Here is a 24,685-nt window from a genome sequence, read left to right as displayed (position 1 = left end):
ACCCCCCAACCATAAAATTTTTGTGTTGCTACTTCATAACTGTGATTTTGCTGCTATTATGAATCATAATATAAATATCTGATATGCAGGATATCTGATATGTGAACCTTGTTCAACTCACAAGGGGGTCGTGACCCACAGGTTGAGAACTGCTTCTCTAGGCTTAGTTGAGCAGGGCTGAGTTAGCCCACCCTCGCTCAGGAGGACAGAACCAAAAGATGGGGTGCAGGACAGCAAATGGGGGTCCTGCAGCCGCAGATCCAGACCCACAGGCCAGCTCCAAGAGGGTGCTGACCCAGAGACCAGGAAGGTACTGCAGAGAAAGATCAGTTGGAACAAGAAAGGAGGCTACCAGTGACTGCAGCGTCCACTTGGTGAACATGCTTCATGTGGGTTTCTGAGGCTCCCCGTGGGGGCAGCAGGGAGAGGGATCCTGTTGCAGATGTAGGGCTATCCTTCAAGGCCTCCCTTCATTCGAAGGTGGGGCCATGTGGAGGGCAGAGCAGAGAGGATGAGCGAGAGGAAGGAAGCCAAGGTATAGATAGGGTGGCGTAACAGGGACACTAGAGCCACAAAAACATGGTCAGATGAGTGACTTTTATTGCCTTGTATTTGGGGCTGGGGGCACACATGCCACAGCATGCATGCGGAGGTCAAATGATAACTTGTGGAAGTCCATTCTCCCTTCCTCCGATGTGAGCTATGTGGGCTCCGGCATTGACCTTAGGTCATCAAGCTCGGCAGCAGGCGTCTCTCCCTGCTGAGCTATCTTGCTGGGCCCCCTTGCATGATTTTCAAAGAGGTAGACTCTGCAGGACTTAGTGACATTGGCCTGAGGGACCCCAGGTTCTGGCTCAAGGCCTATGAATGAATGTGACAGGCTTTTTATTTATTTATTTATTTTTGAACTTTTATTGTGTGGGTGTTTTGCCTGCATATATATCTGTGTAGTGCTCATGGTCCTGGTGCCTGTGTGATGCCAGGAATCAAACCCAGAGCCTTGTGCATGTTGGGTAAGCACTCCACCAGATGAGCAACCTGCCCAGCTCTCAGTTGCAAGATGGGATCAGTCATGTTTTTTTTGTCCTGCAGGTGATTGTGTGGGGAAACTACGGGAGGATGGAGCGGAAGCAGTTCATGGGTGTGGCCCGAGTGCTGCTGGAGGAACTGGACTTGACCACCCTGGCTGTGGGCTGGTACAAGCTCTTCCCCACCTCCTCCATGGTGGACCCAGCCACAGGTCCTCTGCTCCGGCAGGCATCCCAGCTGTCCCTTGAGAGCACCGTGGGGCCCTGTGGCGAGCGATCTTAATGCCAGGAATGGGGAGGGGCTCCCCGAGATGGCCTGGAGACCACCCAGCCCTGACCTGGGACCCCAGGCCCAGGGCCACATTGGACATTGGAGGATGGGGTGCTTCCCCACAGTGGGGAAGCAGAATGGGGAGACCTGCCCCCCTTGGGCCCCTCCTCACTCCTTCACCTCCTACCCCTGAGACCTTCCCTCTCCCAGTGGGTTGGCTACACTTTTGACTTGGCCGGGTTTGACCTGGTGGATGCGGCTACAGCCAGAGAAGGACTGAGGTGGCGGAGCAAACTACTCTCCCGCCCCCACCCCCACCCCACCTATCACCCCTTTTGCCTCCTTGGAAGCTCGCTGCCCAGAGCCAAGTCCAGAACCAAGCCGGCCATCTCCATGGTGCCAATTACCAGCAAGTGTCTTTCCTGCGGCACCGGGTTCAGGCAGCTACTCTTGCCCCAGAGCTGACGGGGCAGTTTGCAAGGATCCGGAGCCAGCTCCCGGGGGGGCCAGAGCTCCCCACTTGAAGGGGAGTGTGGGTCTCCCTCTGCCTGCCCGTGGAAGGAGCTTTGCCGCAGCCTGTCTGAGTCCATCCATCCATCCCTCCTGCCTGCCCCTCTGCTGTAAGCTCTAGGAATTGGGGGCCAGCAGAGATCCGAGGAAAGGAGGAGGTACCTGAGGCCCGGCACAGATCCCCAGGGGTCCTTGCTCCATGGGATTGCAACAAGCTGGTCTGGAGCTCTTGGTGGACTGGAAAGGACATAGTCATCTGTGATATGGTGGAGGACTGTGGGGACCTGAGTTTCCAGAGTCCTGCACACAGGGCTCTCTCATATGCAGGGGTAGCGGGAGCCGAGCTTTGAAGAAAGCTGGATTAAGTTTAAGGGCACCAAGGTAAGGGTTTCCCAAACAGGGGAACCCCTCCTTGTTGGATGAGATCAAAGGTCATCTTGTTTCCTTCTGCCTCTGGTCTAGGGTCTTGGGGAGGCATTAGAACCCCTCCCATTTTAGTCTTTTTAAATAAACCATCCTGTATGAAGGGCAGAAGCCACTGCCCCGGCCTCATCACCACGGCTCCAGGAGGTCCAACCGGAGGGATGCAGAGCTAGGCCTGTAAGAATTTGAGGCTCCGATGAGGCCTGGGTAGCTGCCTTCCTGTGGCCCTCCCTAGGGCCTGCAGGAGCCCTTTTGCATGCTGAGGGAGGACACAGTCTGGCCCCTGTAGAAGCACATTTCTATCACTCTCCTGGGAGCCGCCCAGCAGCCCGCCACTCCTCCTCACCTCGCCCCTGCTGTGTAGGGTGTAGTCCAGGTTAGCTGGGTAGTTAGTGTTCACCCCGAGGCCTGCTCTTAGCTCAGATGTAGTCTTTTTTCAAGCCCCAGGCTGGGGGTAGAGGGGAGACCCCAGTTACATTCCAGAAGATTGAAGCCTCTCTCTCTAGCCTGGGCTGGGTGGGCTGCCTGGCTCCCCAAAGACCAGCCCTTCCGCCTTCTCCTCCCTGCCTCCCTCTCTCCTCCCGTACAGGGTTGTAGCCCTAACTGTCCATTATACTCAGCATTCTAGGGAAATACCCTCGGTATTGATTTTCTTTAGGATGCACACCTGAGAATTGCCGGGCCTTGTAGAGGGGCCTGGACTCCATTAGAGGGTGCCATTTTCCACTGAGGATGCCAGGGCTCTGTTGAATCCCACCTTGTTCCTGGTTCCTCTACCAGGGATTCCTACCACTTGGAAATTCTCCCCATTCCCTGCCTGGCTAAGCTCTGAGCGCCCTTTAGGGTTCTGGTCCAGTTTATCACCTCCATATGGAGCTGTTGAACTGCACAGGGAAGGAAGGGGCTGGACACAGGCCCCTCTTCTGCAATTGGTCTTCAGAGTGTCCTTGGGACCGTGGAGGGGCAGGCCCTCGGGGCAAGGGAGCAGGGCTCTGGATGGGCTCCCATTTGAGGCCCACAGTTAGCCATCACCCCATTTTTTTCAACCAGTGTGATATCTCTGCAGTTAGGTTATTACTCACTGTTTGGAATATTTTGAGCTAGGAGAGCATCTTCTCTCTCCAGCTGTCACTGCTGTGGTTGTTCAAGATGGGACAGAGCCTGGCTGTCAGAACCAGAGGAGGAAGGGCTCAGCTCTGATTTGTCTGAGAGAGAGAGAGAGAGAGAGAGAGAGAGAGAGAGAGAGAGAGACAGCACGCATAGGAGCACAAGCTCCAAAGCAATAACAACACCCTGGGGCGGTCGGTGAGGCCCCCTCAGTGATTTTCTTGTTTGTTCTGTGAGATCTCACTCACCTCCTGGAGGGGTGGAGTGGGGGGCTGGAGCCCCCATTTCTTTGTGTCATTGTAAGCGTGTGCCCCACTCCCAAGGGACTGTGACCACTGGGTGTGGAAACCATATCTGTCCTCACTGAGGACTGGACAGGGCTTTGGGGAGGGAGAGGGATCTTCATCCTTAGCTTTAGGGACTATCAAGCCCAGCCCGTCCCCACCGCTGTCGGACCCTCGGTCAACTCGAATCTACCACCTGAAGAGTAAGAGGGTGGAGTTGGGGGGCCTCTCTGGTGCTGGGTCTCTAGGGGTGTTTCTTTATTTCTCTGAACAGAGGCCATGTATAGGACAGCCGTGTAAAGGGCCATCTCCATTTTCCTTTCCCAGAATGCCTCTGCATTCTGAAGGGCAGGGCCTGTGGATCTTTAGTCCATTTGCATTTTGCAAAAAGAAAAGAAAAGAAAAAAGATACCAGGGCCCTGCCTGAGGAGAGTCATCCTGGGGCCATTGATATGCCCAGTGGCCCTTCTACCTAGATCTCCTCTTCATATCTCGTGCTGAGCTGGAGCCAGGGCAGGATGAAGGGGGACTGCTGAGTCTCGTCCTTTCTACTTTTCTTTGGAGCCTGCCTCCTGGTGGCTCCAAATTATGGCAGGACAAGCTGTAGCCAATCTGAGAGGTTAGGAAACCCAGGCTCCAGCAGGAAGTCATTTGGTTAAGGCCTCTCAGCAATATGCATGGGGGGCGGGGGGAACGGACAGAGCTGGAAGCTGCAGCAGAGGACCAGCTTTTGTTCTGGGGACAGGTCGTCTGCCACCATCATCATTTCCAGCTTCTAGGCACAGGTGGCGCTGCCCTCTTGACTCTCTCTCTCTCTCTCTTCTGGGCTAGCGCCTTTTCTAAGCTTGAATTGGGAGAAGAGGAGGGGCCAGGGTGGCTGGGATCTCCTGGGCAGTCTCCCCAGTGATCCTGAGCTGAAGGATTTGCTCTAGGCCTTTTGTTCTGCAGGTCCAGCTGACAGTGGGTGGGAAACACAAGCTCCCACCTGGAGAGTGGGGACTGTAGAGTGGGGACTCCTGGGGAAGGTCTCGCTCACCTTCAGGAGAAATAGCACCCCTTCTCATAGCACTTCCCACAGTGTGTCCCCAGTGATTTTACTCTGACCCTCACAAGAGCCCCAGATAGCGAGTGAAGGGGGGCTTGTGTTGTCAGCCCCATTTTCAGGAAGGGGAGGAGGAGGTCCCGAGAGAGGTGCTTGCGGAAGTGCCGGCTTTGACAGCGGCTGAGCACCAGCTCATTCTCCGGTGGTCCACAGCACAGGCGTGCATGCACACAGTTGAGGTACTTAAAGCTTTTTACAAGCGATTCACCACTGGGTTCCTTAAGGCAGGAGATTCTGGAGCAGTTTGAGGTTCAGAAACAGCACAGCACCCCACACTCTCCCAAGGCACAGCTGTTGCACCAGGCAAGGTCACCTGCATTTATTTATTGAGCAACAGCACTACACTGGGCCCAGAGCCTTGAACCCCCTTCCTGTCCCTTGCAATGGCTCTCTTGGCCCTCCAAGAGGGCCTGTGTCTGTGGAACAGGACCTTGGTGGATGGAGAGTTTCTATAAGCTTACCTGGCAAGCCCCAAGGGTGTTTCATTTCAGCAAGAGAGCCTGTGTGGGCTAGGTGGAGGCTGGGAGCAGAGGTGTTACCTCTGAGCCCTTTGTGTCCTCCCCACAAGGTGGCAGGAAGGTGGGACCCCAGAGTCCTTGGGCTGCGAGCCTCCCTCCATCTACCCACCTTTCCCTGTGTCCTCTTGGGGAACAGGAACAGCCTGGTCCTTCAAGGAGGGAGGGTTTTGGGGGCCTCTGAGTTGGAGTGGGTCACATTGCATTGTGTTCATGACCACATAGCTCATGTTGGAAATTAAAGTTTTTGCTTTTCTACCCTGGCTTTGTTCCTGTTTTGCATCAAGACAGTTCTGTCTGGGAAGAGAAGGGACACGTGTTTTAAGGGGTGAGCACTCTACGATGCCAAGGCGCCTTGCCGTGGGCTTATAAACATCCCCTATGAGCAGAAGCTTGCCTCAGGAAACTCTCCTACAGGTGCCCATGTGAAGCGAGGTCTGCACAGGAACTCTTTTATGGATGGAGAAGCTGGGGTCCAGGGAAGTGACATGTTGCTGGTGATTCGTGGGACCTAGAATGAAATTTATCACACGCCACTGAGCTGCCTATAGATAGTAATGGGGGTGAGGGGGAGACTCTCCCCTTCATCCAAAAGGGACTAGCCAGGGACAAGGCTTTTGCTTGACAGTAGGGGCAACCATTTACATGGGCTAATTCCATTCTTCACGCCGAGCAAAGGGGATGCTGTCATCGATATAATGCAGAAATTGCCCACTGTGAGCCGTAAACTGCCTTCAGTCTGTCTCTATCTCATGCTTCTAGCATGAGCATCCAGTCTCAGTGTTTAAAATTATGCCCTTCCCCTCAAAGATATCGTGTGTCCTCTTCAGAGCAGAAGCTAGCCACTGGTCATCCTTTGAAGGGGTGACCTGGTGTCACCCCTCCTCGGAGCTGAAGGCCACATTTTCTTACAAGTTTAGACTAAACAGTTTACATCTCCAGGGTAACTGTAGAGTCGGCTTGTGCATTTAGTGCAGCATTCATGTATTTCTAGAAGGGATGATCCACAGTTGGTAACGGGAGCCTCAACCCCCTCCAAGCCAGAGGAAGGGTGGGTTTGCTAACAGGCGGGGCTAGACATTGGCCAGGGTAGGACTGTCAGATGGACTTCCTCCGAGCTCGGCGACTGGCTGAGCTGCTGTGGCAGTGGTGCAGGGCTTCTGGACTCAAGGGAGGCGAGAAGGCTGGGTTGTCACAGGCCCAGGTCTCCAGCTGATGGATGCGGTGAGAGACGCAGGTGGAGGACGCAGCACGGACGCGGCTCGCGAGCGCCCCCCTGCGGAGTGCGCTGGCGCGGCGGGCTGAGCGCTCGGGGGCGTCGGCGCTGGCGAGGAAGCGCAGGACCACCAGGTTGAGGAAGGCACCGATGACCGTGAGCCCCAGCAGGATGTAGAGGAAGCTGAAGGCCACGTAGGGCGGCTTCCTCTGCAGCGCCTCGTCTCTCTGCAGCGCCACGAAGTCGCCGAAGCCGATGGTGGTGAGGGTGATGAAGCAGTAGTAGTAGGCGTGGAAGAAGGTCCAGCCCTCGAAGTGCGCAAAGGCCGCGGCGCCGAGGGCCAGGGTGGTTGCGCACAGCAGCAGCCCGGCCACCACCATGTTCTCTGCGGACACGTGCGGCCGCTGCAGACCCAGGCAGCGTTTGGCCGCCAGCAGCAGGCACCTCACCAGCGCGTTTAGACGCTCGCCCAGGCTCTGGAAGGTGACCAGCGTCAGGGGGATGCCCAGGAGTGCATAGAACATGCAGAAGACCTTTCCGGAGTCTGTGCCTGGTGCGGCATGGCCATACCCTGTGCGGGGAGAGAGATGGGATGCTGACAGCCCAGCCTGCCCCGAGATGCTCCCACCCCAGGCCTGCCTGTCCTCAGCAGCTCTAAGCCCTACTTAGGTCGTCCCCACATTCTGAACACCCGTGAGGCTATTCACATCCCAGATGTCTACCCACCCTCCCCGTGGAGGTGGATAATCGACCTGTGGTCCTTCAGAACCACGGAATTCTGTTGGGGGCATCTTCTGTTCCTGGCAGTAGCGAAGGATGGATCTTAAATGTATGTTACCCAGTGGAGGAAGCCCAGTCCCACAGCATGGACCCAGTTGATAGGATGCTCTGGAACCAACAGCTGGAGAGACAGAACAGCGCTGTGGCTGGCTGCTCTAGGCTTGAAGGACTACCCAAGGGCTTAGAGTTTGGGCTGTACAGAGGGGTTCTGTGGCTTGGACTGCACCTATTTGATGGCTGCTCTGACAAGCTACAGTGTCGAGAAAATGTGAATTTTAGCAAATTATGCCTTGGTCAGAAGGGACAGGAGACAGGTCTTCTGTGGTTTCTTAGTATCCACAGGATAAAGTCCCAGTTCTCACAAGGATCCCCCAGCCCCCCCCCACTTCCAAGCCTCACCCCTCCACTCACCTCCTTCCTCCCCAGTCTCACCTCTCTCTGCTCACCTCCCCACTCTCCAGACTCACCCCTCCTCTCATCTCGCCTCTCTCCAGCATCAACCCTCTCTCACCTCCCCACTCCCCAGACACAACCCTCCTCTCTCCTCTCCACTCCCCAGCCTCAGCCCTTCTCTTACCCATCCTACTCCCTAGACTCACCCCTCCTCTCCACTCCCCAGCCTCACCTTTCCACTCCCCAGCCTCACCCCTCCTCTCAAATCCCCAGTCTCCATACTCACCCCTTTTACACCCACACTCTCCAGGTACACCCTGTTGTTCCCCTGCTGGAAAGTCATTTCCACACTTCTTTCATATTTTCCTCCCCTCGGACTGCCTTGTCTCCCCTTCCTAGCCCCCTGCTCCCTCAGATTCCTCCTCATCTTCTGCCACCCTGTTGGTCTTCACTAAACACCCATTGGTTCTGGGAGTCTCTGGATCAAGCACTGTTCACTGGTTCCCTCGTGGGATCTAAGCATGGGTGGGCTTCCTTGAGTCATGGGTCCCCGTGCCATTGTTGTGGAGTGTGGGTGTGTCTCTCTCTGGGGAGAGCACCAATAACTTACATGGGCCCGTAACCAGGGAGAAGTGAGGGGGTCCATCTCCCAAAGAGAATATCCTCCAGCAGACTGACCCTGTCTGCCCAGAGGTAGAACACACAGACCCCTAGACATGTGCACTTCTATATGGTAACCTCCAGTACATACAGATGTGTGAAATGGTGTGCCACTGTGGTCATAGCAGAAGTTAGAACCAAGCACACATCCATCAATAGTGGCCTGGTTAGGTTCATCTCAGCACCATTCAAACAGTAGAACACTACACCAGACCACAGTGGCCATATCACCATGCAAGCATCTGGCAACACCTAAGGAAGCTCTTGGTTGTCTCTACTAAGGGCCGGGAATGGGGTAGCTGTGTGTTGCTGGCATCCAGAGGCAGAGGCTGGGGATGCTGCCAGCACCTTACAGAGCACAGGGCAGGCCCCCAAACACAAGTAACCAGGGCAAGATGTCAGTGCTTCCAAGGTTGAGAAGCCCTGCTATTCAGCCTGAAAAAAAAAAAAAATGTCGTGGCTCTTTAGAGTTGATATAAAAAGCATTGAGACATTCTAAAGCAGGGTCTGGGGTACAGCTCAATTGATACAGTGCTTGACTAGCATGCCCGGTGTCCTGGGTTCAGTTCCTAGTACCAGATAAAAGACAAGCATGGTGGCATACATCTGTAAATCTCCAGCACCTGAGAGGCTGCTGAGGCAGGAAGACCAGACGTTCTCTGTCATTAACAGATACGGAGTGATTTTGAAGCCGGTCTGGGCTATATGAGGCCCTGTCTCCAAAAAACAAAGGATGTACTAAATGAAAAGAGCAGGAATAGGCAGAATAGTGCATACAATGTATTCTCCATACAATGTGTGTGGTGTTTAAAGGGACATGTACACAGAGCATGTAGCTGGAGTATTTGAGAGACGAGTGAGATGTATGTGAACTAGGAGATGAATGAATGGGTTAAGAGACAGGACAGAGACTCAGAAAGACAAAGATGGCATGTTTCCTCTTTCATGTGGAATCTAGATTGTAAAAAAAGACATGAAAGCTAGAAGGGGGACCACTCGGGACGAGGACCAGAGGAAGGAGGACAAGAGAAAGTGTGGGGGTGAATATAATCGGAGTGCCTGACAGATGTGTATGAAAACGTCACAGTGAAACCCATGGGTTCTGTACAATTAATATACACGAATAAAAAAGACCAAAGAGCTTCCAGGAAAAGGGGGGAGAAATTCCTTTTCATTCTGCACCCTTTGGTACCTGTGAAATGCACAGTGTGAACATGTATAATATTCAGAGACTCGGTTTAACGTAAGCATTTATAGCCCCATGGTTGGTTGCCCTTCCACTACGTGGCCCCGTGGGTCCGCCTCCCTGTGGTACCAGGGAAGGCACACACTGCCCATCACTACTTTGAATCCTTGAGGGCAGGAACCATGGTAGCCACTTCTGTACACCCTGAGTCACCCATGCTCTGCACAGACACACAGACAATAGGTCCACGGAAAGTTAACTGACTCAAACCAACCGGGAGGGGAGGGGAGCTAGGGCCCTCCTTAGGACTAACAGGCCAGGAAATGCTGTTTTCATCTGCTGCAGGAGCAATGCCAGGTTTGAGCAGAGGGAAGTGAGTATTAACAACACATATCAGGTACTCTCCACGGATTCTCTCATCAGGCCCAGGGTTAACACTGTTACCCCTGTTTTGTGGTCAAGAAAGCAGGCTCAGGGGGACGGAGCTGTGCAAAGGTCCCAGAGCCTGAGTTGTTAGCCCCAGGTCCTCCATGCTTCTTGGTGCCTTTCTTTTGCTAAAGCAGAACGGAGATTCTGGACTCTTGGGGCCTGGCTTCCTGCAAGGTTTTTTGTTTGTTTGGTTTTTTTGTTTGTTTGCTTTTTGTTGTTGTTGTTGTTTTAACACGGTACAACAAAGGAAGTGGTGCGCCCCCAAGTGGCCAGAAAAGCCGAAACATTTCCCGTTTCTACACCGTTTTGTTTTGTTTTGGTTGGTTGGTTTCCCTCGCCGCCGCCCCACCCCCCACCCCCGCCCCCCACCCCCGCTTTTCTTTCTCTAGCTTGGGTTTCAGGTTAGCGAGGGAGGAGGCCAAATCTGACCCGAAAGCGAAAATGGGAAAGGGCAGAGGCTCCAGAAATGGCACAACCTCTGTAGACACGGCAAATGGGAGTGTCTTGAGAATGGGGCTTGTAGACAAGAGAGGGCAGAAGCATTGAATGAGCTGGGTTTATAGTTGGCAAATAATAAATTATTACCACCAATAGTGCCTGCACAGCCTATGGCACCACATGCTGGGCCGTTCACACTCCCGACCTCACTTTAAACCTGGCATTTGCCCGGCAAGGTAGAACATTTGCTTTTTGCCTTTGACAAAAGCAAGTGTCAGGGGGCACAGTCGCTTGCCTGAGAAGGTAGGTGGCTGGAGGGGCCCAGAACTCAGTCTTTAGGGTTGCAAGTGTGCTTAAACTCATGGCTACTGTGCAAGTGCATCTTCCGGATGTAGGCTTCTGGTTTGCTCCTGGAAGGCCACCGGGACACCTGGCAACCACAGCTGGAGCCTGGTACCAATTGGTGAGCTAACTGAAGTCTGAAGCCCTGGAGAGCCGCTTCTCTCCTTGCAGGTTCCCCAGACTTAGCCCCTCAGGTCCTGGCCAGCTGTGGTTATGGCAACAGCTGGAGTCCAAATAGTGTATATAGCGGCTCCTCTGGCTGCCCCAGTGTGAGCCAAAGCTTTGGTAATCTGCCATGCCCTTAACAAGTGGTTGGACTCCTGTTCGTCTCTAGGACACTAGCCACACAGCAGTCACAAGGCAAATGAGAGCTCTGTTATACGGGGCTAATAGAATAATTGTTATTATAATACAAAGGCATTCTTATTCCCACGGTGTTTTCTGTGGGTCAGGTCCTGTGCTAAAACAATCTGCACAGTAATAATCTCCACCACAGCTGGCCTTCCTCCCTTCCCCTTGCAAGACATGTTAGGACTCCTAGTTTTCAAACACGGTAGCTCAGAGAAGTCAAGAAACTTATCTAAGGCTACACAGCTGATACAGTGGGACAGGGAAGCCCTACTTCTGTTCCCCAAGACCCTGGGGTTTCCTCTAGTCACCCCTGTGTCAGCCTCGTGACACACCCACTGACTGCCCCCATTCCGCCCAGTGAGGCAAATGAGCCTCAGAAAGCTAGCATCCTCCTTCCAAAGACAGGGACAGGGGTGGGACTGCGCCCGAGGAGAGATCGAGACTGAGCGGGACAGGGGGGAGGCTCCGAGGGCTCACCGATGGTGGTGATGACTGTGATGGCGAAGTAGAAGGAGCCTGCGAAGCGCCACTGGCGGCCGGCGCGGTGCGGCTCTGCCTGCAGCGCCAAGCGCTCCAGCTCTCGGTAGTCGTCGGCGGAGAAGCCGTACTTTCTGCGGAACTCGCTGCGCTTCCGGGCCAGCAGCCGCTGCCGGTTGCGCTCGGCCTCGGACTCCAGCGCATCGAAGACTGCGGCGCCCACCAGCAGGTAGGACAGGATGCACAGGATGAGCGCGGCCGTGCGCGCGCTCTGCTTCCTCATCGCGTCTCGGGGGCCCCGGGTTTCCGTGCGCCCCGACGGTGCCAGCTCCAGCAAGCTCTGAGCTCTCCCGCCGCTTCCCCGCCCTAGCTCACGCAGGTCCCCGCAGGGACATCTGGTGCAGAGGCCCAGCCCAGGTGTGCAGAGGGCCCGCCTCCATCCCGAGCTCGCCCTAGGACTTGGGGCTAGTCACCCTTTCCTTCCTCCCGTCTATCACCTAGGAAATGTTTGCCAAGCGCCCTCTGGTGCCCACCCTTCTCGGTGGGAGTAGAACAAATGTGCCAGCAAGCAGGGAGGGATGATAAATGAGCAAAAAGATAAGGTAAGACAGGTGTGATAAAGGAGAAAAATAGCGCTTGAAGAGGCGCGTGCCAAGCCATCCAGGAGTGACCAGGGAGACAAAATCCAGGCCACAAGTGTAGGTTCCTCGCCAAATCAGAAGGGAGGTGACTTGGTGCAGGAGACAGCAGGAAACAGTAGTGACTGGTGTGGCTGGAGCCAAGAGAATTGGCATGCAGGCTGGAGAGAGAGAGGAAGAGGAACAGCGAGAAGTGACTTTTTTTCACTTATTTTTATTTTATATGAATTGGTGTTTTGCCTGCATGTGTATCTGTGTGAGGATTCTGAATCCCCTGAAACTTGAGTTACAGACAGTTGTGAGCTGCCATGTGGGTGCTGGGAACTGAACCAGGGTCTTCTGGAAGAGCAGCCAGTGCTCTTAACCACTGAGCCATCTCTCCAGCCCCGAGAAGTGACTTCTATAAATCCATTTTTAATTTAATTTTTATTTTATATTTGCCTGCATACCACTTGCACAGGGCCGGTGGAGACCAGAAGAGGGTGTAGGTTCTCCTGGAACTGGAGTTGAGGTTTCCAGTTGTGAGCCACCATATAGGTGCTGGGAATTGAACCATAGGTCCTCTGGAAGAACTGCTGAGCCACCTTTCCAGATCCCAGGCTGAATCTTCAGGACAACTGAAAACCATGGGAAAGCAGTAAGCAGAATTACACGCAATTCCACCATAATCTGTTTTTTTGTTTTGTTTTGTTTTGTTTTTCAAAAAGGCCAGGAATGGCAGTCCACACTTGTAATCTCAGCACTTGGGAGGTAGAGGCAGGTAGATCAGGAGTTCAAGTCCTGACTGGGCTACTTGGCACCATGTCTCACCACCACACCTCAGAAAATGCAAGGGACTGCCATGTGGAAAAGAAAAGGTGGCCGAGAGTGAAGACCCTTCAAGAGGATGGCCTCACCCAGATACATGCTAAGGGGGGCTAGCCTAAGGTAACAGAAGAAGGGAAGCAGATGGCCCTGGGAAACATTGGAGAGCTGGACACATGGCAAGTGTAAGCTCCCTGGCATCAACAGGCTTCACCAGTCCAAGCTTTAGCCAGTAAATCCTCACACGCTGCTCAGGCCTGAGCTCTAAAGCCCTGCCCCCATGCCACCCCACCCCTTCCCCTCACCTGCAGGCTGAACACAGCACCCCCAAAGAGCACAGGAAGGCTGTGTGCCTTCTTGTGATCCATTATGTCAGGGTCTGATTTGGGGGGTCCATCTGTCACAGAAGGTGATACACTCCAATTCACTGGACAAGAGTCACTAGTGGATTTGGGTGTAGAGGTAAAGGGAAGGACTCAGGATGGCCCCGGAGTATTACCTGAGCAGCTAGGTGCTCGGGAAACCTTTCATTGACCCTTCTTCTCAAAGAGCACACTCCTGTCTCCAAGCACCAAAATGGTACCTTCTTCGGAGTCCTACCTGTGAGCCTGTATGGAGACTTCTGCTACAGTACCAGTTACCCTCACCTGAAGCTGTTGGGGACAACTGGACCTCCCAGGTATCTGCTGCAGCATGGCATGCATTGCTATCATCGTGCCTAATCAGGCCTGTCTCCCCATAGCCTCTCACCCTTGCTTGCCCCAACCACCCTCAACTTTCAGTCCCCACCATAAACGCTTGCTTGGCTCATTACAGCCTTCTCCCCATCCCACTCAGCCAACATCTGTTGCCTCCCTGCCAGGGGCCGGGTAGCAGCAGAAGTGCCATACAGGTATCGAGGTGCTTAATCACCCCAACTCAGCTGGCTCACACGCTGGCCACTCTGCCACTCTCAGCACAGTCGGATGTGTTTCCCCAGGGGGTCTCCTCTGAGCTCCTAGAGGCCTCTGAGTGCCTGCCATCTTCCATTCCTCCCACTACAGTATAACCCTTGCATTGCACATATGCATCAGCCCCAAGGGTCATCCTCTGGTCTCCAGCACCCAGACCTGCTGTGCAGCACACACCTAGTGGCAGTTTGAGGTCAAATGAGAACTTCCACGTGCAAGTTAGGAACAAGTCGCCTCCACTGCTCCCGGAGCTCGGGCTGGTTCAGTTTCCACTGCTCCCGGAGCTTGGGCTGGTTCAGTTTCACCGCCCGTAGAACGTCGGGTTTGTTTGCTTGTTTGTTTTTGTTTTTCGAGATAGAGTTTCTCTATATAATAGCTCTGGCTGTCCTGGAACTCATTTTGTAGCCCAGGCTGGCATGGAACCCACAGAGATCTGCCTGTCTCTGCCTCCCAAGTGCTGGGATTAAAGGTGCGAGCCACCAACACCTGGCTTAGAATGGTTTTTGTCTTTAATTCTTTTCTGTCTCATAAGGAACTGCAGTAGCATAAGAATGGCCCCCAAGAATGCCCATGCCTCCTCCTTGGGATCTGTGAATACATTTGGCTGCCTGGCAAAGGGAAGCTGAGGACGCTGATGGCACAGGTTGCTGATCACCTCAACATGGGGGATGATCTCAAACCTCCGGGTGAGTCCACATTACCACAAGGGTCCCTATACTCAAAGATGAAGGCAGGAGAGACACCCAGCGATTGCAGCATTAGGAACTCAGCCTGATCCCTGGAGGAGGGGTAAAGCAGGTGACATTCAGGAGCTGGAAGTGGGAAGAAGATGGGTTCCTGCTTTGTCTAGAGAAAGGAATGTGGACACACAGGCACCTTTGTTCTAGCCCAAGGAGACCCATGTCGAGAGAACTAGAAAGTTCTTCTTTTTGGGGGGCAGAGGTGGATGTAAATGTGCAAGTACACATGTGGGGGCGATATGCATGCACACGTGTGTGCATATGTGTAGAGGCCAGACATCAACTTTTGAATGTCACTCCTCAGGAACTATCCACCTTGTTATTTCTTTGGAACAAGATCTCTCATTAGGATTCAGGGCTCTCCAATTCAGGCAACTGACTAGCCAGACTGCCCCAGAGATCCTCTTGACCTGACCTCCTCAGGTAGGATTACAAACACATGCCACCACACCTGACTTAAAAATGGGTGCTGGGGATTGATCTCAGGTTCTCATGGTTGTTAAGCAAGCACTTTACTGGCTGAACTCTCTCTCCTCAGCCCCAGAAAGTAATTTGGAGGGGAGTGGGAGGTGGGGGTAAGTCCCCATGTTTGTGATGATTGACAGCTGCCATAGGGTGAATGGAGAAGCCTGGGGAGCCCCACCTGCTTGCCAACGGGATTACCCTAGGGGCATTTAGCCCCTGTTACTATCACAGTGAGTGGACCCTGGCCTGTAAGACCTCAGTTCTGGGGTGGAGTTGGGGCTCAGTGCCTATAGAAAAAGATTTGCACACCCTCACCCCCAGAGGGTCAGGATGGCAGCCAAGTGGCCCAGAAGCAGGTTGCTGACGCGGTGAGCTAACACAGTTGCTGAGACTTTATTTTTAGTAAGGGCATCAGCAAGTTTGTTTTTCTGATTCTTCTCCGCACAGAGAGGCAGAAACCTGGGCAGAAGCCTCGGGGTGGGGGCAGGGCGCCAGGCTCTTCCACTCAAGAAGGGTTGGAGAAGAGCCTGTGGGGACGAGCAAGCTTGGGGAGCAGCTTGGTCGTGGGGAGCGGGGGAGGAGAGTTCACGAGGATGATCCTGAGCACAGCTGAAGTTCAGAAAGACTTGAGTTCAAATTCCTACTCCTCCACTTTCTACTTGCATTTCCAAAGACAGAACATCTCCACCTTTTTGAGCTTCGATTTTCCCATGTGAGAACCAAGATACCAACGCTCCCCACGGAGGACCGTTACAGACACTGGGATGTGCTGCTTCCCAGGTACCCTGAGCTGGTAGTCTTGTTTCCTCCCTTTTCAAAACTGCCTGTCGACAGATGCCAGGAATTCTGTTTTCAGAAACAGAGGAGAGTCTGGCTAGAGGCGCTGGAGCCCTGTGTGTGCTGAGCATTGCCACAGTGTCACCTCTACAGGTCAGGAAAGAGAAGGTGCCGATCTACCAAGTCCCCGTGGTCATGGCTGAGACAGGACTCGAACATGGGCCTGCCTGAATCCCAAGGGCACCACTCTTCTTAGGCTAGGCACTGCTGGCCATGTCACTCTTCCATCGGCCCTGGGGACCATACTTTCCTCATCTGTGAGATGGCTGCAAGATCCTCGGTAGACGAAGCTGTCCCGCCACTGTGAGGATCCCATGACATAGAGCTGAGGGTGACTTGTCAGATGTGCCTACTGGGGTGGGTATAATTGGGGCCATGGAGGCACTGTCTGGCCCTGCCAGGCAGGTGACTCTGCCCTGTGCTTGGCATTTTTGGTTCAGCAGTGCTATTTTAAGCCGGAGGAGGTTAAGTTTGTGTATGTGTGTTTCTCAGCTTGGAAGTCATCAGCTGAGCAGACACCAAAAACAGAACTCCCTAAGGCACTCTTTTCAGCTCCCCTCCTCCCCCTGCTTGGGGACCTGAGGGCATCTAGTGATTTTCCTTTGTCCCCTGATGCTAGCATTATACCCATGGCCTTTCAGGGAGGCCTGGGGGCTCCTTAAAAGCTGGCAGCCTTTGCCACTCACACACTGGGGAGAGGAAGCTGAGGCCCAGCACAAGAGAGGGGACTCATCTAAGGCCACACAAGATCAGGTGGTGAACAAGGGACCAGGATGGAGTAGATAGTTATCTGGGACCTTGGGTCCCGTCTTAGGCATGTGACTTCACCTCTCTGAGCCCCAGTGTGCCCTCATCTCTGCCTCAGCAGGTGGGTAGGAATATCTGCCTGACAAGATTCCTGTGAGGATCCAATAAATGTGCTAAATCCAGGGTTTCACCAGCAAATGACAGCGCCCGCCCCTGCACCAAACCAGTTTCTCCGCAGCCCCTTCCATGTTGCTCATTCTGAAGGCTTTAGGGATCATAGGAAATTGATTTTTACAGTTAGAATGAAGTTCAGTGATTTCCAGAAAGCCAACAGGCTCAGGCATTTCCCTTGATAAGGTCCCTATGTGTCCCTCTTAACAGAATTGACTGTTTTCACCCCAGGGGACATCATTGGGAGCTCCTTAGAGAGCAGCTGTGGCTTGTCAGCACCCTGACTGTCACTCAGGGATCTGGGCTGCGTGACATAAAAAGCTGCTTCCCACTAACCAAAGAATCTCAGGCTTACAAGGACACGTGATCAAAGTCACCAGGCCAAGAGGCATGCATAGGAAGGCCACCTGCTGTGAGCTTGTTCTGGTGGCAGCCATACTTCCCTGTAGGGAGGGGTTTACCAGGCAATGGTGCGGGGTGACCCTGGCTGCCACGTGGCAGTCAGAGCTCAGCTGCTGACGAGCCCCACCCTCTCTTCTGCAGTGAAATCTACTCTGTTGGAATCAAGGGTGTCTGAGTCACGGGGTCAGGGCTTATCCAGAAGACATCATGGCCTAGGGATGGCAAGAAGATGGGGAAACACTGGACAAGAAAGTCACGGGCTGGGCTGGGAAGACGGTTCAGCTGTAACTCCAGTTCCAGGGGAGCTGATGCCCCGCCCCCCACGACCTCCTTGGGCACCAGCCATGCTCATGCATACATGCATGGAAAATACCCATACACTCAAGATAAGTAAATCGAAAAAGTTTTGTTTCAAAAATTCAGGTCAGACTTGGTGGTACATGCCTTTAATCCCAGTCCTTGGGAGGCACAGGCAGGGGGATCTCTGTGAGTTCAACTCAGCCTGGTCTACAAAGAGAGTTCTAGGCCAGCCAGGGTTACACAGTAAGACTCTGTCTCAAAAGAAAAACAAATATATAACTTAGTTTATAAGGGGAGAGGAGATAGTGGAGCCTGGGTTAACCAAAACTAAAGACTTTATGAAAAACCAGTATGGAAATCTACTGCTTCATAAGCTAATTACAAACTGTAATTAAAATATAGAACGAGTTTGAACACAGATACCCTGCATGTGTGGTCAATACTTCCACCAGACCACTTGGGTTATTAAAGAAAAATGTCAGTGCCAAGCATAGGTTATTGATCAGGAAGGCCCCCGAAATCCCCAAAACAACACAGACTATTGCTGTTGCTCCTGATTGCCAGCCAGAACTAGATGTTAAGGCCCTGCTGCAGAAGACACAGGACATTTTGGTTGCAGGACACGGAGAAATGAAGCTGGAACTGCCATGAAACCTTCCTCCCTGCTGTTTCTGTTCAGTGGCAGAGGATGCTCCGCAGGCTTTCTGGGGAGAAAAGTTGTCCGTGTCAGCTCTGCCGACAACCCTGCATCCCACCACGCTGTCTTGCCAGGCAAGATGTGCCCACTTTGGTGGCGTGAGAGTCATGGCGGTCACCATCTGCTTTTGGATTGGATTTGAGGCCTGAGCCACAGGAAGAAAGCCATGCCTGGTACTGTAAACCTGCTCTAAGGCGTGGCTTGAGAGGTTCTAGGGGAGAACATACTACTGTTGTTTTGGTACCCGACACATTGCCAAACCACCTTCTAAATATTTATGCTAATTCCCATGGATTAGTGCTGTTCTCAGCCTTGGCTAGAGAAGCTTCTCTTTGCGGTAGCCAGTAGCTAATGTGGAGACTCGTAACTGATGAAAGTGAAGAAGTAAATGACAGTTGATGCTCAGCATGGACTAGAACAATCTATACACACACACACACACACACACACACACACACACACACACACACACACACACACACAGCATCACAGAGGAGGAAGGGAGCAGAAACACTGTAAGAGCAGGAGGAAGGAGAGGAGGGCTGTGAAATGTTGTCTTCTGGATATGACAGGGCCATGGCACTCATGAACCCACTGCAGCTGTGGTTACCTGCCCAAGATCCAGCCAGCAAGTTGGGAGGACAAGGGCAAAAAGCAGCCAAAACATCACAAGAACAGTCTCTATGCCGCTTTCTAATATTCTTCTCCTCTGAAACTTCTTGAGCCAAGCTGTCACATGCTGTGGGATGTCTTTCTGTATGCTGTGAATATGTGTTCCTCCCATTGGCTAATAAATAAAGCTGCATTGGCCTATGGCAGGGCAGGATGGAGCCAGGTGGGAAAATCCAAGAGAGACAGTAAAAGGAGAAAGGAGAGTGTGGGGAGACGCCAGCTGCCGCCCCAGGAGCAGCAAGATGCCAGCAGACCGGTCACGCCACGGCCACATGGCAACTTACAGATTAATAGAAATGGGTTAAGTTAAAAGAGCTAGCTAGCAAGATATAAGCCTCTGAACGATCATTTTATAAGCGGCTATGAATCGCAGGTGAGAGGTTTGTCCTGACCTCGGGGCGGGCAGGACACAGGAAATCTTCCGGCTATAGTCACAGTTCACATGTCCCTCAGCACCATTGTCCATGCTCCTACTTGAATGGACCATTAAGGCCCACTTAAAATGTTCAACCACTTTTCTAGTACAAAGTCCTCCAACAAGCAGCCTGGTCAAGCCTGTCACATCAATGCCCCGGTCCCTGGTACTAACTCCTGTCTCAGCCCCTGTTCTACGGCTGTGAAGAGACATAGTGACCAAAGTAAACCTTATGAAAGGAAGCATTTAATTGGGGGCTGGCTTTCAGTTTCAGAAGCTTAGTCCATTATCATCCTGGCAAGGAGCATGGTGCCAGGCCTGGTGCTGGAGAAGTAGCGAGTACTCTGCTCCATCCTGGTCCACAGGCCGAAAGAGAAAACAACACTGGGCCTGGTTTGGACTTTTGAAACCTCAAAGCCCACCCTGCAGTGACACACTTCCTCCAACAAGGCCACGCCTACTCCAACAAGGCCACACCTCCTAATCCTAATCCTTTCAAATAGCACCCCTCCCTGGTGACTAAGCATTCAGATCGATGAGCCTGTGGGGCCCATTCTTATTCAAACCACCACAGTGTGTTATTAAGAGAGGAAAGGATAAAAGAGGGGAGTGGAATGTGTTGGGGTGTCTAGGGAAGCGGGAAGGGGGAATTGAGGGTCCTAGAGGGGGTGGGCATGCAGGAAGCAGATAATCAGGATCCATTATCTACATATATGAACCTGTCAAAGAACCAATAAAACAAGTTCTGAAAGTATCCAGTTCCTTCGTTGCAGTGGACATGTCAAGTTTGGCCACGGCCGTGACATGATGGAAAGCAGAGCACCTGCCTCACCGTGGAACAGTCCGTTGGACAGCACTGGCAAAGAGCACAGATTTGACAACCAGACTGGCTGGATTTGAATGCTGGTTCCAATCTTCAGTTATCCTGGGCCTCTGTTTACTCGCCTGTGAAATGGGGATAATGATCCAGTAAAGGCCCACATATGTGGGAGTCCACAGAGGTTTCCTAGTGAGATCTGAGCTTGCTTTACACAGCAGGGCTGCATTAGGAGATGGCTGGACCATGTGTATGGTCACCAGGTGTCTGGGATGGTCTACACTTGGCTGTGCTGGGGGGAGGTCTTTTGCTCCACCCCTTGGCATTCCTTTAAAAGCCCTTTAGTAGAGACAGAAGGGCCTGGTGGGTTTTGACCCAGGCCCTCCTGAGCTATCCTGTGTTTTCTGTCTCTCTCCTCTATACTTCTGTCTACATATTCTTTATTTCTCCCTGTGCTCAAGAGTACCCTGGGGAATAAGAGGGAGCTGGTCTTCCTCACACACAGCCATCACACCTGGGACTAGAGGTTAGTCAGCTACTCAAAGCATCAAGGGATGCTCTCACTCACACTGGACAAGCTCTCCTACCAATGAGTGCATTTCTAGTCCTTTGTTTTGTTTTGAGACAGGATCTTGCTAAATTGCCGAGGCTGGCCTTTGAGTTCACTATGCGTACAAACTGGCTTCCCAGGTACCTGGGACTATAGGTGTGCACCGTCACACCCAGCTTGTGTGGCTTAAATGACGTGCTAGGAATAGAACCCTGGACCCTGAGCACTTTAGACAAGCGATCTAACACAGAAATCCATTCCCTACCCCAGGACATCCTTTTAAATAGAAGATTTCTATTTGTTTGTGGGGTTTGTTTGTTTGTTCAAGACAGGGTTTCCCTGTGTAGCCTTGACTGTCTTAGAACTTGCTCTGGAGACCAGGCTGCCTGTCTCCTGAGTGCTGGGATTAAAGGCGTGTGCCACCACTGCCTGGCACACCTGGAAGATTTTATTCAATTAAAAACAAACATTTGTTTTCCGTCCAATCTATTCCTTGTGTTTAGCCCTGTTCATGAGCTTCACACATTGTCCCCATATGTGAAGGACACCCAGGACTGGCAGGCAACTAACAGAACAACAGGAGAGTAGAATCCTCTGCACCATGGTTCTTTCTTTTTAAAAATATTATTATTATCATTATTATTGTTGTTGGTTTATTTGTTTGTTTTTCGAGACAGGGTTTCTCTGTGTAGTTTTTGGTGCCTGTCCTGGATCTTGCTCTGTAGACCAGGCTGGCCTTGAACTCACAGAGATCTGCCTGGCTCTGCCTCCCGAGTGCTGGGATTAAAGGCGTGCGCCACCACCACCCGGCTATTTTTATTATTTTAATTGTGTATATGTGTGTGTGTGTGTGTGAGTGCATGTGCATGTGCCTTTGAAGACATCGGACCCCCGGAACTGGAGTTACAGGCAGTTGTGAGCCACTTGCTATAGTGCTAGGACACAAACCTGGGACCTCTTAAGAACAGTGCATGCTCTTAACCGCTGAGCTGTCACTCCAGCTGCCTCCGGATGTTTCTTTCCAGATCCTTTGGAGTTGTTTCTTCCATGCCCAATTTAAAGTAGTTTTTAAACCACAAGTCTTTATTGAGCTTTCGTAAAAAACAAATCTCTTCCCTTTGTGCTCGTATTTCACCAGCTTATGGGATCGCTAATTCAATTGCCTCTTTACAAAAACCAGTGTGGCTGGTGCAGACCAGTTTGGAAACAAACCCAATAGACTCTTGGCAAGCATGCAATTTGATGGCAGAAAGCCAGAGGGGACAAGGGTGCCAGAGAATGGCCTGCTGGCCACTCAGCAGGCGTGTGGCAGGAGTGTCCCATTCAAACAGCCTGGAGAGCCCCATTAGCCGGGAAGCTGTTTCAACAGATTGCTAACAGGAATTTTGTTCTCATCCTCATTCTAGCAAAGACTCCATAGTGTGGTGTCGACTTTGGGAGACACCTGCACAGCAAGACAATTCATTTGCCAGCCTGTCTTGCAGCCACAAGTGACCATGGGATAGGCCTCACCAATGGAGTGCAAGTTAGAGTGTGGGTTCCAGACATGGCCTCTGGGGAACAGGGAAACGTCTCCATCTCTGTCTGCAATATAGACGCAGAGGACCCTGTGCCCTGGGAAATGGTGGGTCACCATGTAAACAGCCAGGAACATCACGTGAAGGAAAGCCGCCATCCCGTCAGAATGCTTGCCTGGTTTATTAAGACAGCTAGCATCACCCAATGGACACACTTACCATGTAAGCTGTGATAGTCAAATTAGATGATACATACACAATAGACTCCCAAGTGGGACTTCCTATTGTTTCAGGTTCCCAGATGAAGTCTGCTTTACAGCTGAGGTCAAACAGAAGGTACCAAGAACGCCTATATTCCAGAAAGCTCCAAGACTCACCTGCAGGCCCTTCTTAGAAACGTTCCACTGGCTTCCGCCTCCTAGTCTAGTCCCTCCAGCTATGTAGTAAAGTCAAGGGCAAGTTTCTAGGACCAGAGAACAGGTTTAAATCCTGGGCCTACAATATACCAACTGCGAGACCCTGGTAAAATTGTGTCAGCTCTCTGGGTGGCCTTAATGATAATATCTGCCACCTCATTGCCCTATACCCCCCCAGATACAGAGGCTGTGAGGTCAGCTTGAGTCCTGGCTGCATGTTCTATTCCACCCTCCCTCCGACCCCTGCCTCCTCCCTCTCCCTGACTGCTGAATCCTGTCAGTCACTACATGGATCTCTTCTTTATCTAGTTGGAAGCCAGAAGAGAGTCACAAGGAATAACAAGAGCCATCCAGGTCAGAGCAAGCAGCCTGGGGAAAGGCCTGGAAGGGAGAACGTGGCCAAGAGGGGATGCCACACCTATGGGGTGTCTCAGCACAGAGGGTCTGGAAGACACAAGAGGCCTGAGAGTCGTGGGTCTGGCCCAGTCAGTGGAGGTTTATCTCAGGGTCCCAGAGGATTTTAAGCAGAATGACTTAGCCTTGGTTGTGTTTACAATGGTCTTTCTGGCTATGCAGTGTGGCCAATGGGAGAAGGCACTCACGGTGGGTCATCCAGTGGACAGACAAGGTACCCTGCCTCGGGGCCTGGTGATTAAATAATACATTCAGCACAAATGAAAAAGCAACAAAATACCCTCCCCCGAACAGGAGCGGGGCGGGGTGGGGGAGAGAATAGCTATCTCTATTTCCAACTCACCCGGAGGCTTGGTGCACCATCTCCAAATAGGCTGCACTTTTACATCTGGGCAACAGGGGGCAGCAGTGACCTCTGGATCCAGGACTTGGATCAGCTGGCAGCCTCTCCACTATTCAAGCTTACAAATATCACTAGGGGGCAGCACCATGTTACTGTTTCCTCCACCAGAGCCCGTTGGAAACCCGCTAATAACACACAGATTTTAGCAAAGTGGGCACTCAGGATGGACTGGCAGCAGGGGACAGAGGAAATGGAAGATCCTGCTCGGACCAGATGCTGGCGCAGGCGCGGGTTGTTCTTGAACAGTCGACAAGTGACCGCGTGTGATCTGGATACTTGATAATACTGTTCAGTTGAAGTTAAGAAAAAGAAGGGAGGGGAAAAGACAAAATGGGAGGAAAGGAGAAGGGAGAGAAGGGATAGATACAAACAAAGAGGAGAGAAAAGACGGGGAAGAACAGGAGAGAAAGAGAGGAGAGAAATGGGTGGGGTGGGGAGACAGCGCATGGGCCGTGGGTTCGGCTGGTTCTGAGTCTCCCAGCCCTGATAGTAGCTGTAATTTTACATATCCATCTTCAGTTTCTCCTCTGTAGGGCAGGAATTCCCTCAAGTACTTCACATTTCAAAAGTCATGGACAGGGGCACCAGGACACAGTAAATACCCGCTAGGTGATGGTACTGTCCACTGCCTGGCACCATCCTGGTGCTAAGCCCAGAGCAAGGTCTAGAGGGTCAGATTCTCTAGAGCTGTCGCCAGTTAGGACAGGGAGGGTGCTGGGCATCTTGGCAGGCCTGGGATCTCTCTCTGTCTTCCACTGAGGGAGCCCCGTCTTCATGATCTCCCTCAACATGCAGGAAGATGGGGTGCCCCAGTCCACAGTCTGGCTCCATGCTGGGAGAGTCAGCTATTGCTGACAGAGAAGGAGTTTCTAGAGAGTAATAGGTCAGTGACACACAGTTCCCCTGCTGCTCCAACCCAGCACTAAGGAAGTGAGTGCAGACACTTTCCTGGGGTTCAGCCAGCCAGACCCAGGTAGCTCAGCTAGGAAAGCCTGATCGAGGAAGAAGGTCAGGTCTTCATCTCTTCACACAGGGAGAGCTCCTGTCCCAGCCCTCCATCATTCTACCACACAAAGGCTGCCCTTCCTCTCCCTGTTTGGTGATTCTGGGAGACTGGCAGCCCTACATCGTGAGGTTCCTTCTCCTCTTGCCTCCAGGCCAGTTTTGGGCTTGGCCACCTTGCCCCACCCGTGGGAGGCTGCTCTCACTTCCAGGTGT

At 52.5% G+C, this 24,685-nt stretch overlaps 2 protein-coding genes and 1 long non-coding RNA gene across 4 annotated transcripts in view; 2 read left to right on the top strand and 1 right to left on the bottom strand.

Moving 5' to 3' along the window:
• Positions 1 to 5,498, top strand: part of Rims4 (regulating synaptic membrane exocytosis 4) — a 63,261-nt gene extending 57,763 nt beyond the window's left edge. For both annotated transcript variants that reach the window (XM_052723384.1, XM_052723383.1), the window contains exon 6: positions 1,093 to 5,498. In XM_052723384.1, coding sequence (XP_052579344.1) covers positions 1,093 to 1,311 — 219 coding nt within the window. In that variant the 3' untranslated portion in view covers positions 1,312 to 5,498. The remainder of the gene's footprint in view (positions 1 to 1,092) is intronic.
• Positions 5,018 to 12,444, bottom strand: Kcnk15 (potassium two pore domain channel subfamily K member 15). The gene is made up of 2 exons (XM_052723381.1): positions 11,513 to 12,444; positions 5,018 to 7,027 (listed from the first exon to the last, which is right to left on the bottom strand). The coding sequence occupies exons 1-2, from the start codon at positions 11,793 to 11,795 to the stop codon at positions 6,339 to 6,341; spliced, it is 972 nt and encodes a 323-aa protein (XP_052579341.1). The 5' UTR covers positions 11,796 to 12,444; the 3' UTR covers positions 5,018 to 6,338.
• On the top strand, positions 11,631 to 23,778 carry LOC128100768 (uncharacterized). The gene is made up of 3 exons (XR_008214929.1): positions 11,631 to 11,741; positions 13,524 to 13,633; positions 14,437 to 23,778. It is a non-coding gene; the product is annotated as an uncharacterized LOC128100768 (long non-coding RNA).
• Positions 23,779 to 24,685: the final 907 nt, after the last annotated feature.

This window comes from Peromyscus californicus, unplaced genomic scaffold, assembly GCF_007827085.1.
Source record: "Peromyscus californicus insignis strain IS unplaced genomic scaffold, ASM782708v3 Scaffold_7__1_contigs__length_154581171, whole genome shotgun sequence".
Taxonomy (NCBI): Eukaryota; Metazoa; Chordata; class Mammalia; order Rodentia; family Cricetidae; genus Peromyscus; species Peromyscus californicus.
Note: the sequence above shows the minus strand (reverse complement) of the source record. Positions and strands in the feature narration are given on the sequence as shown.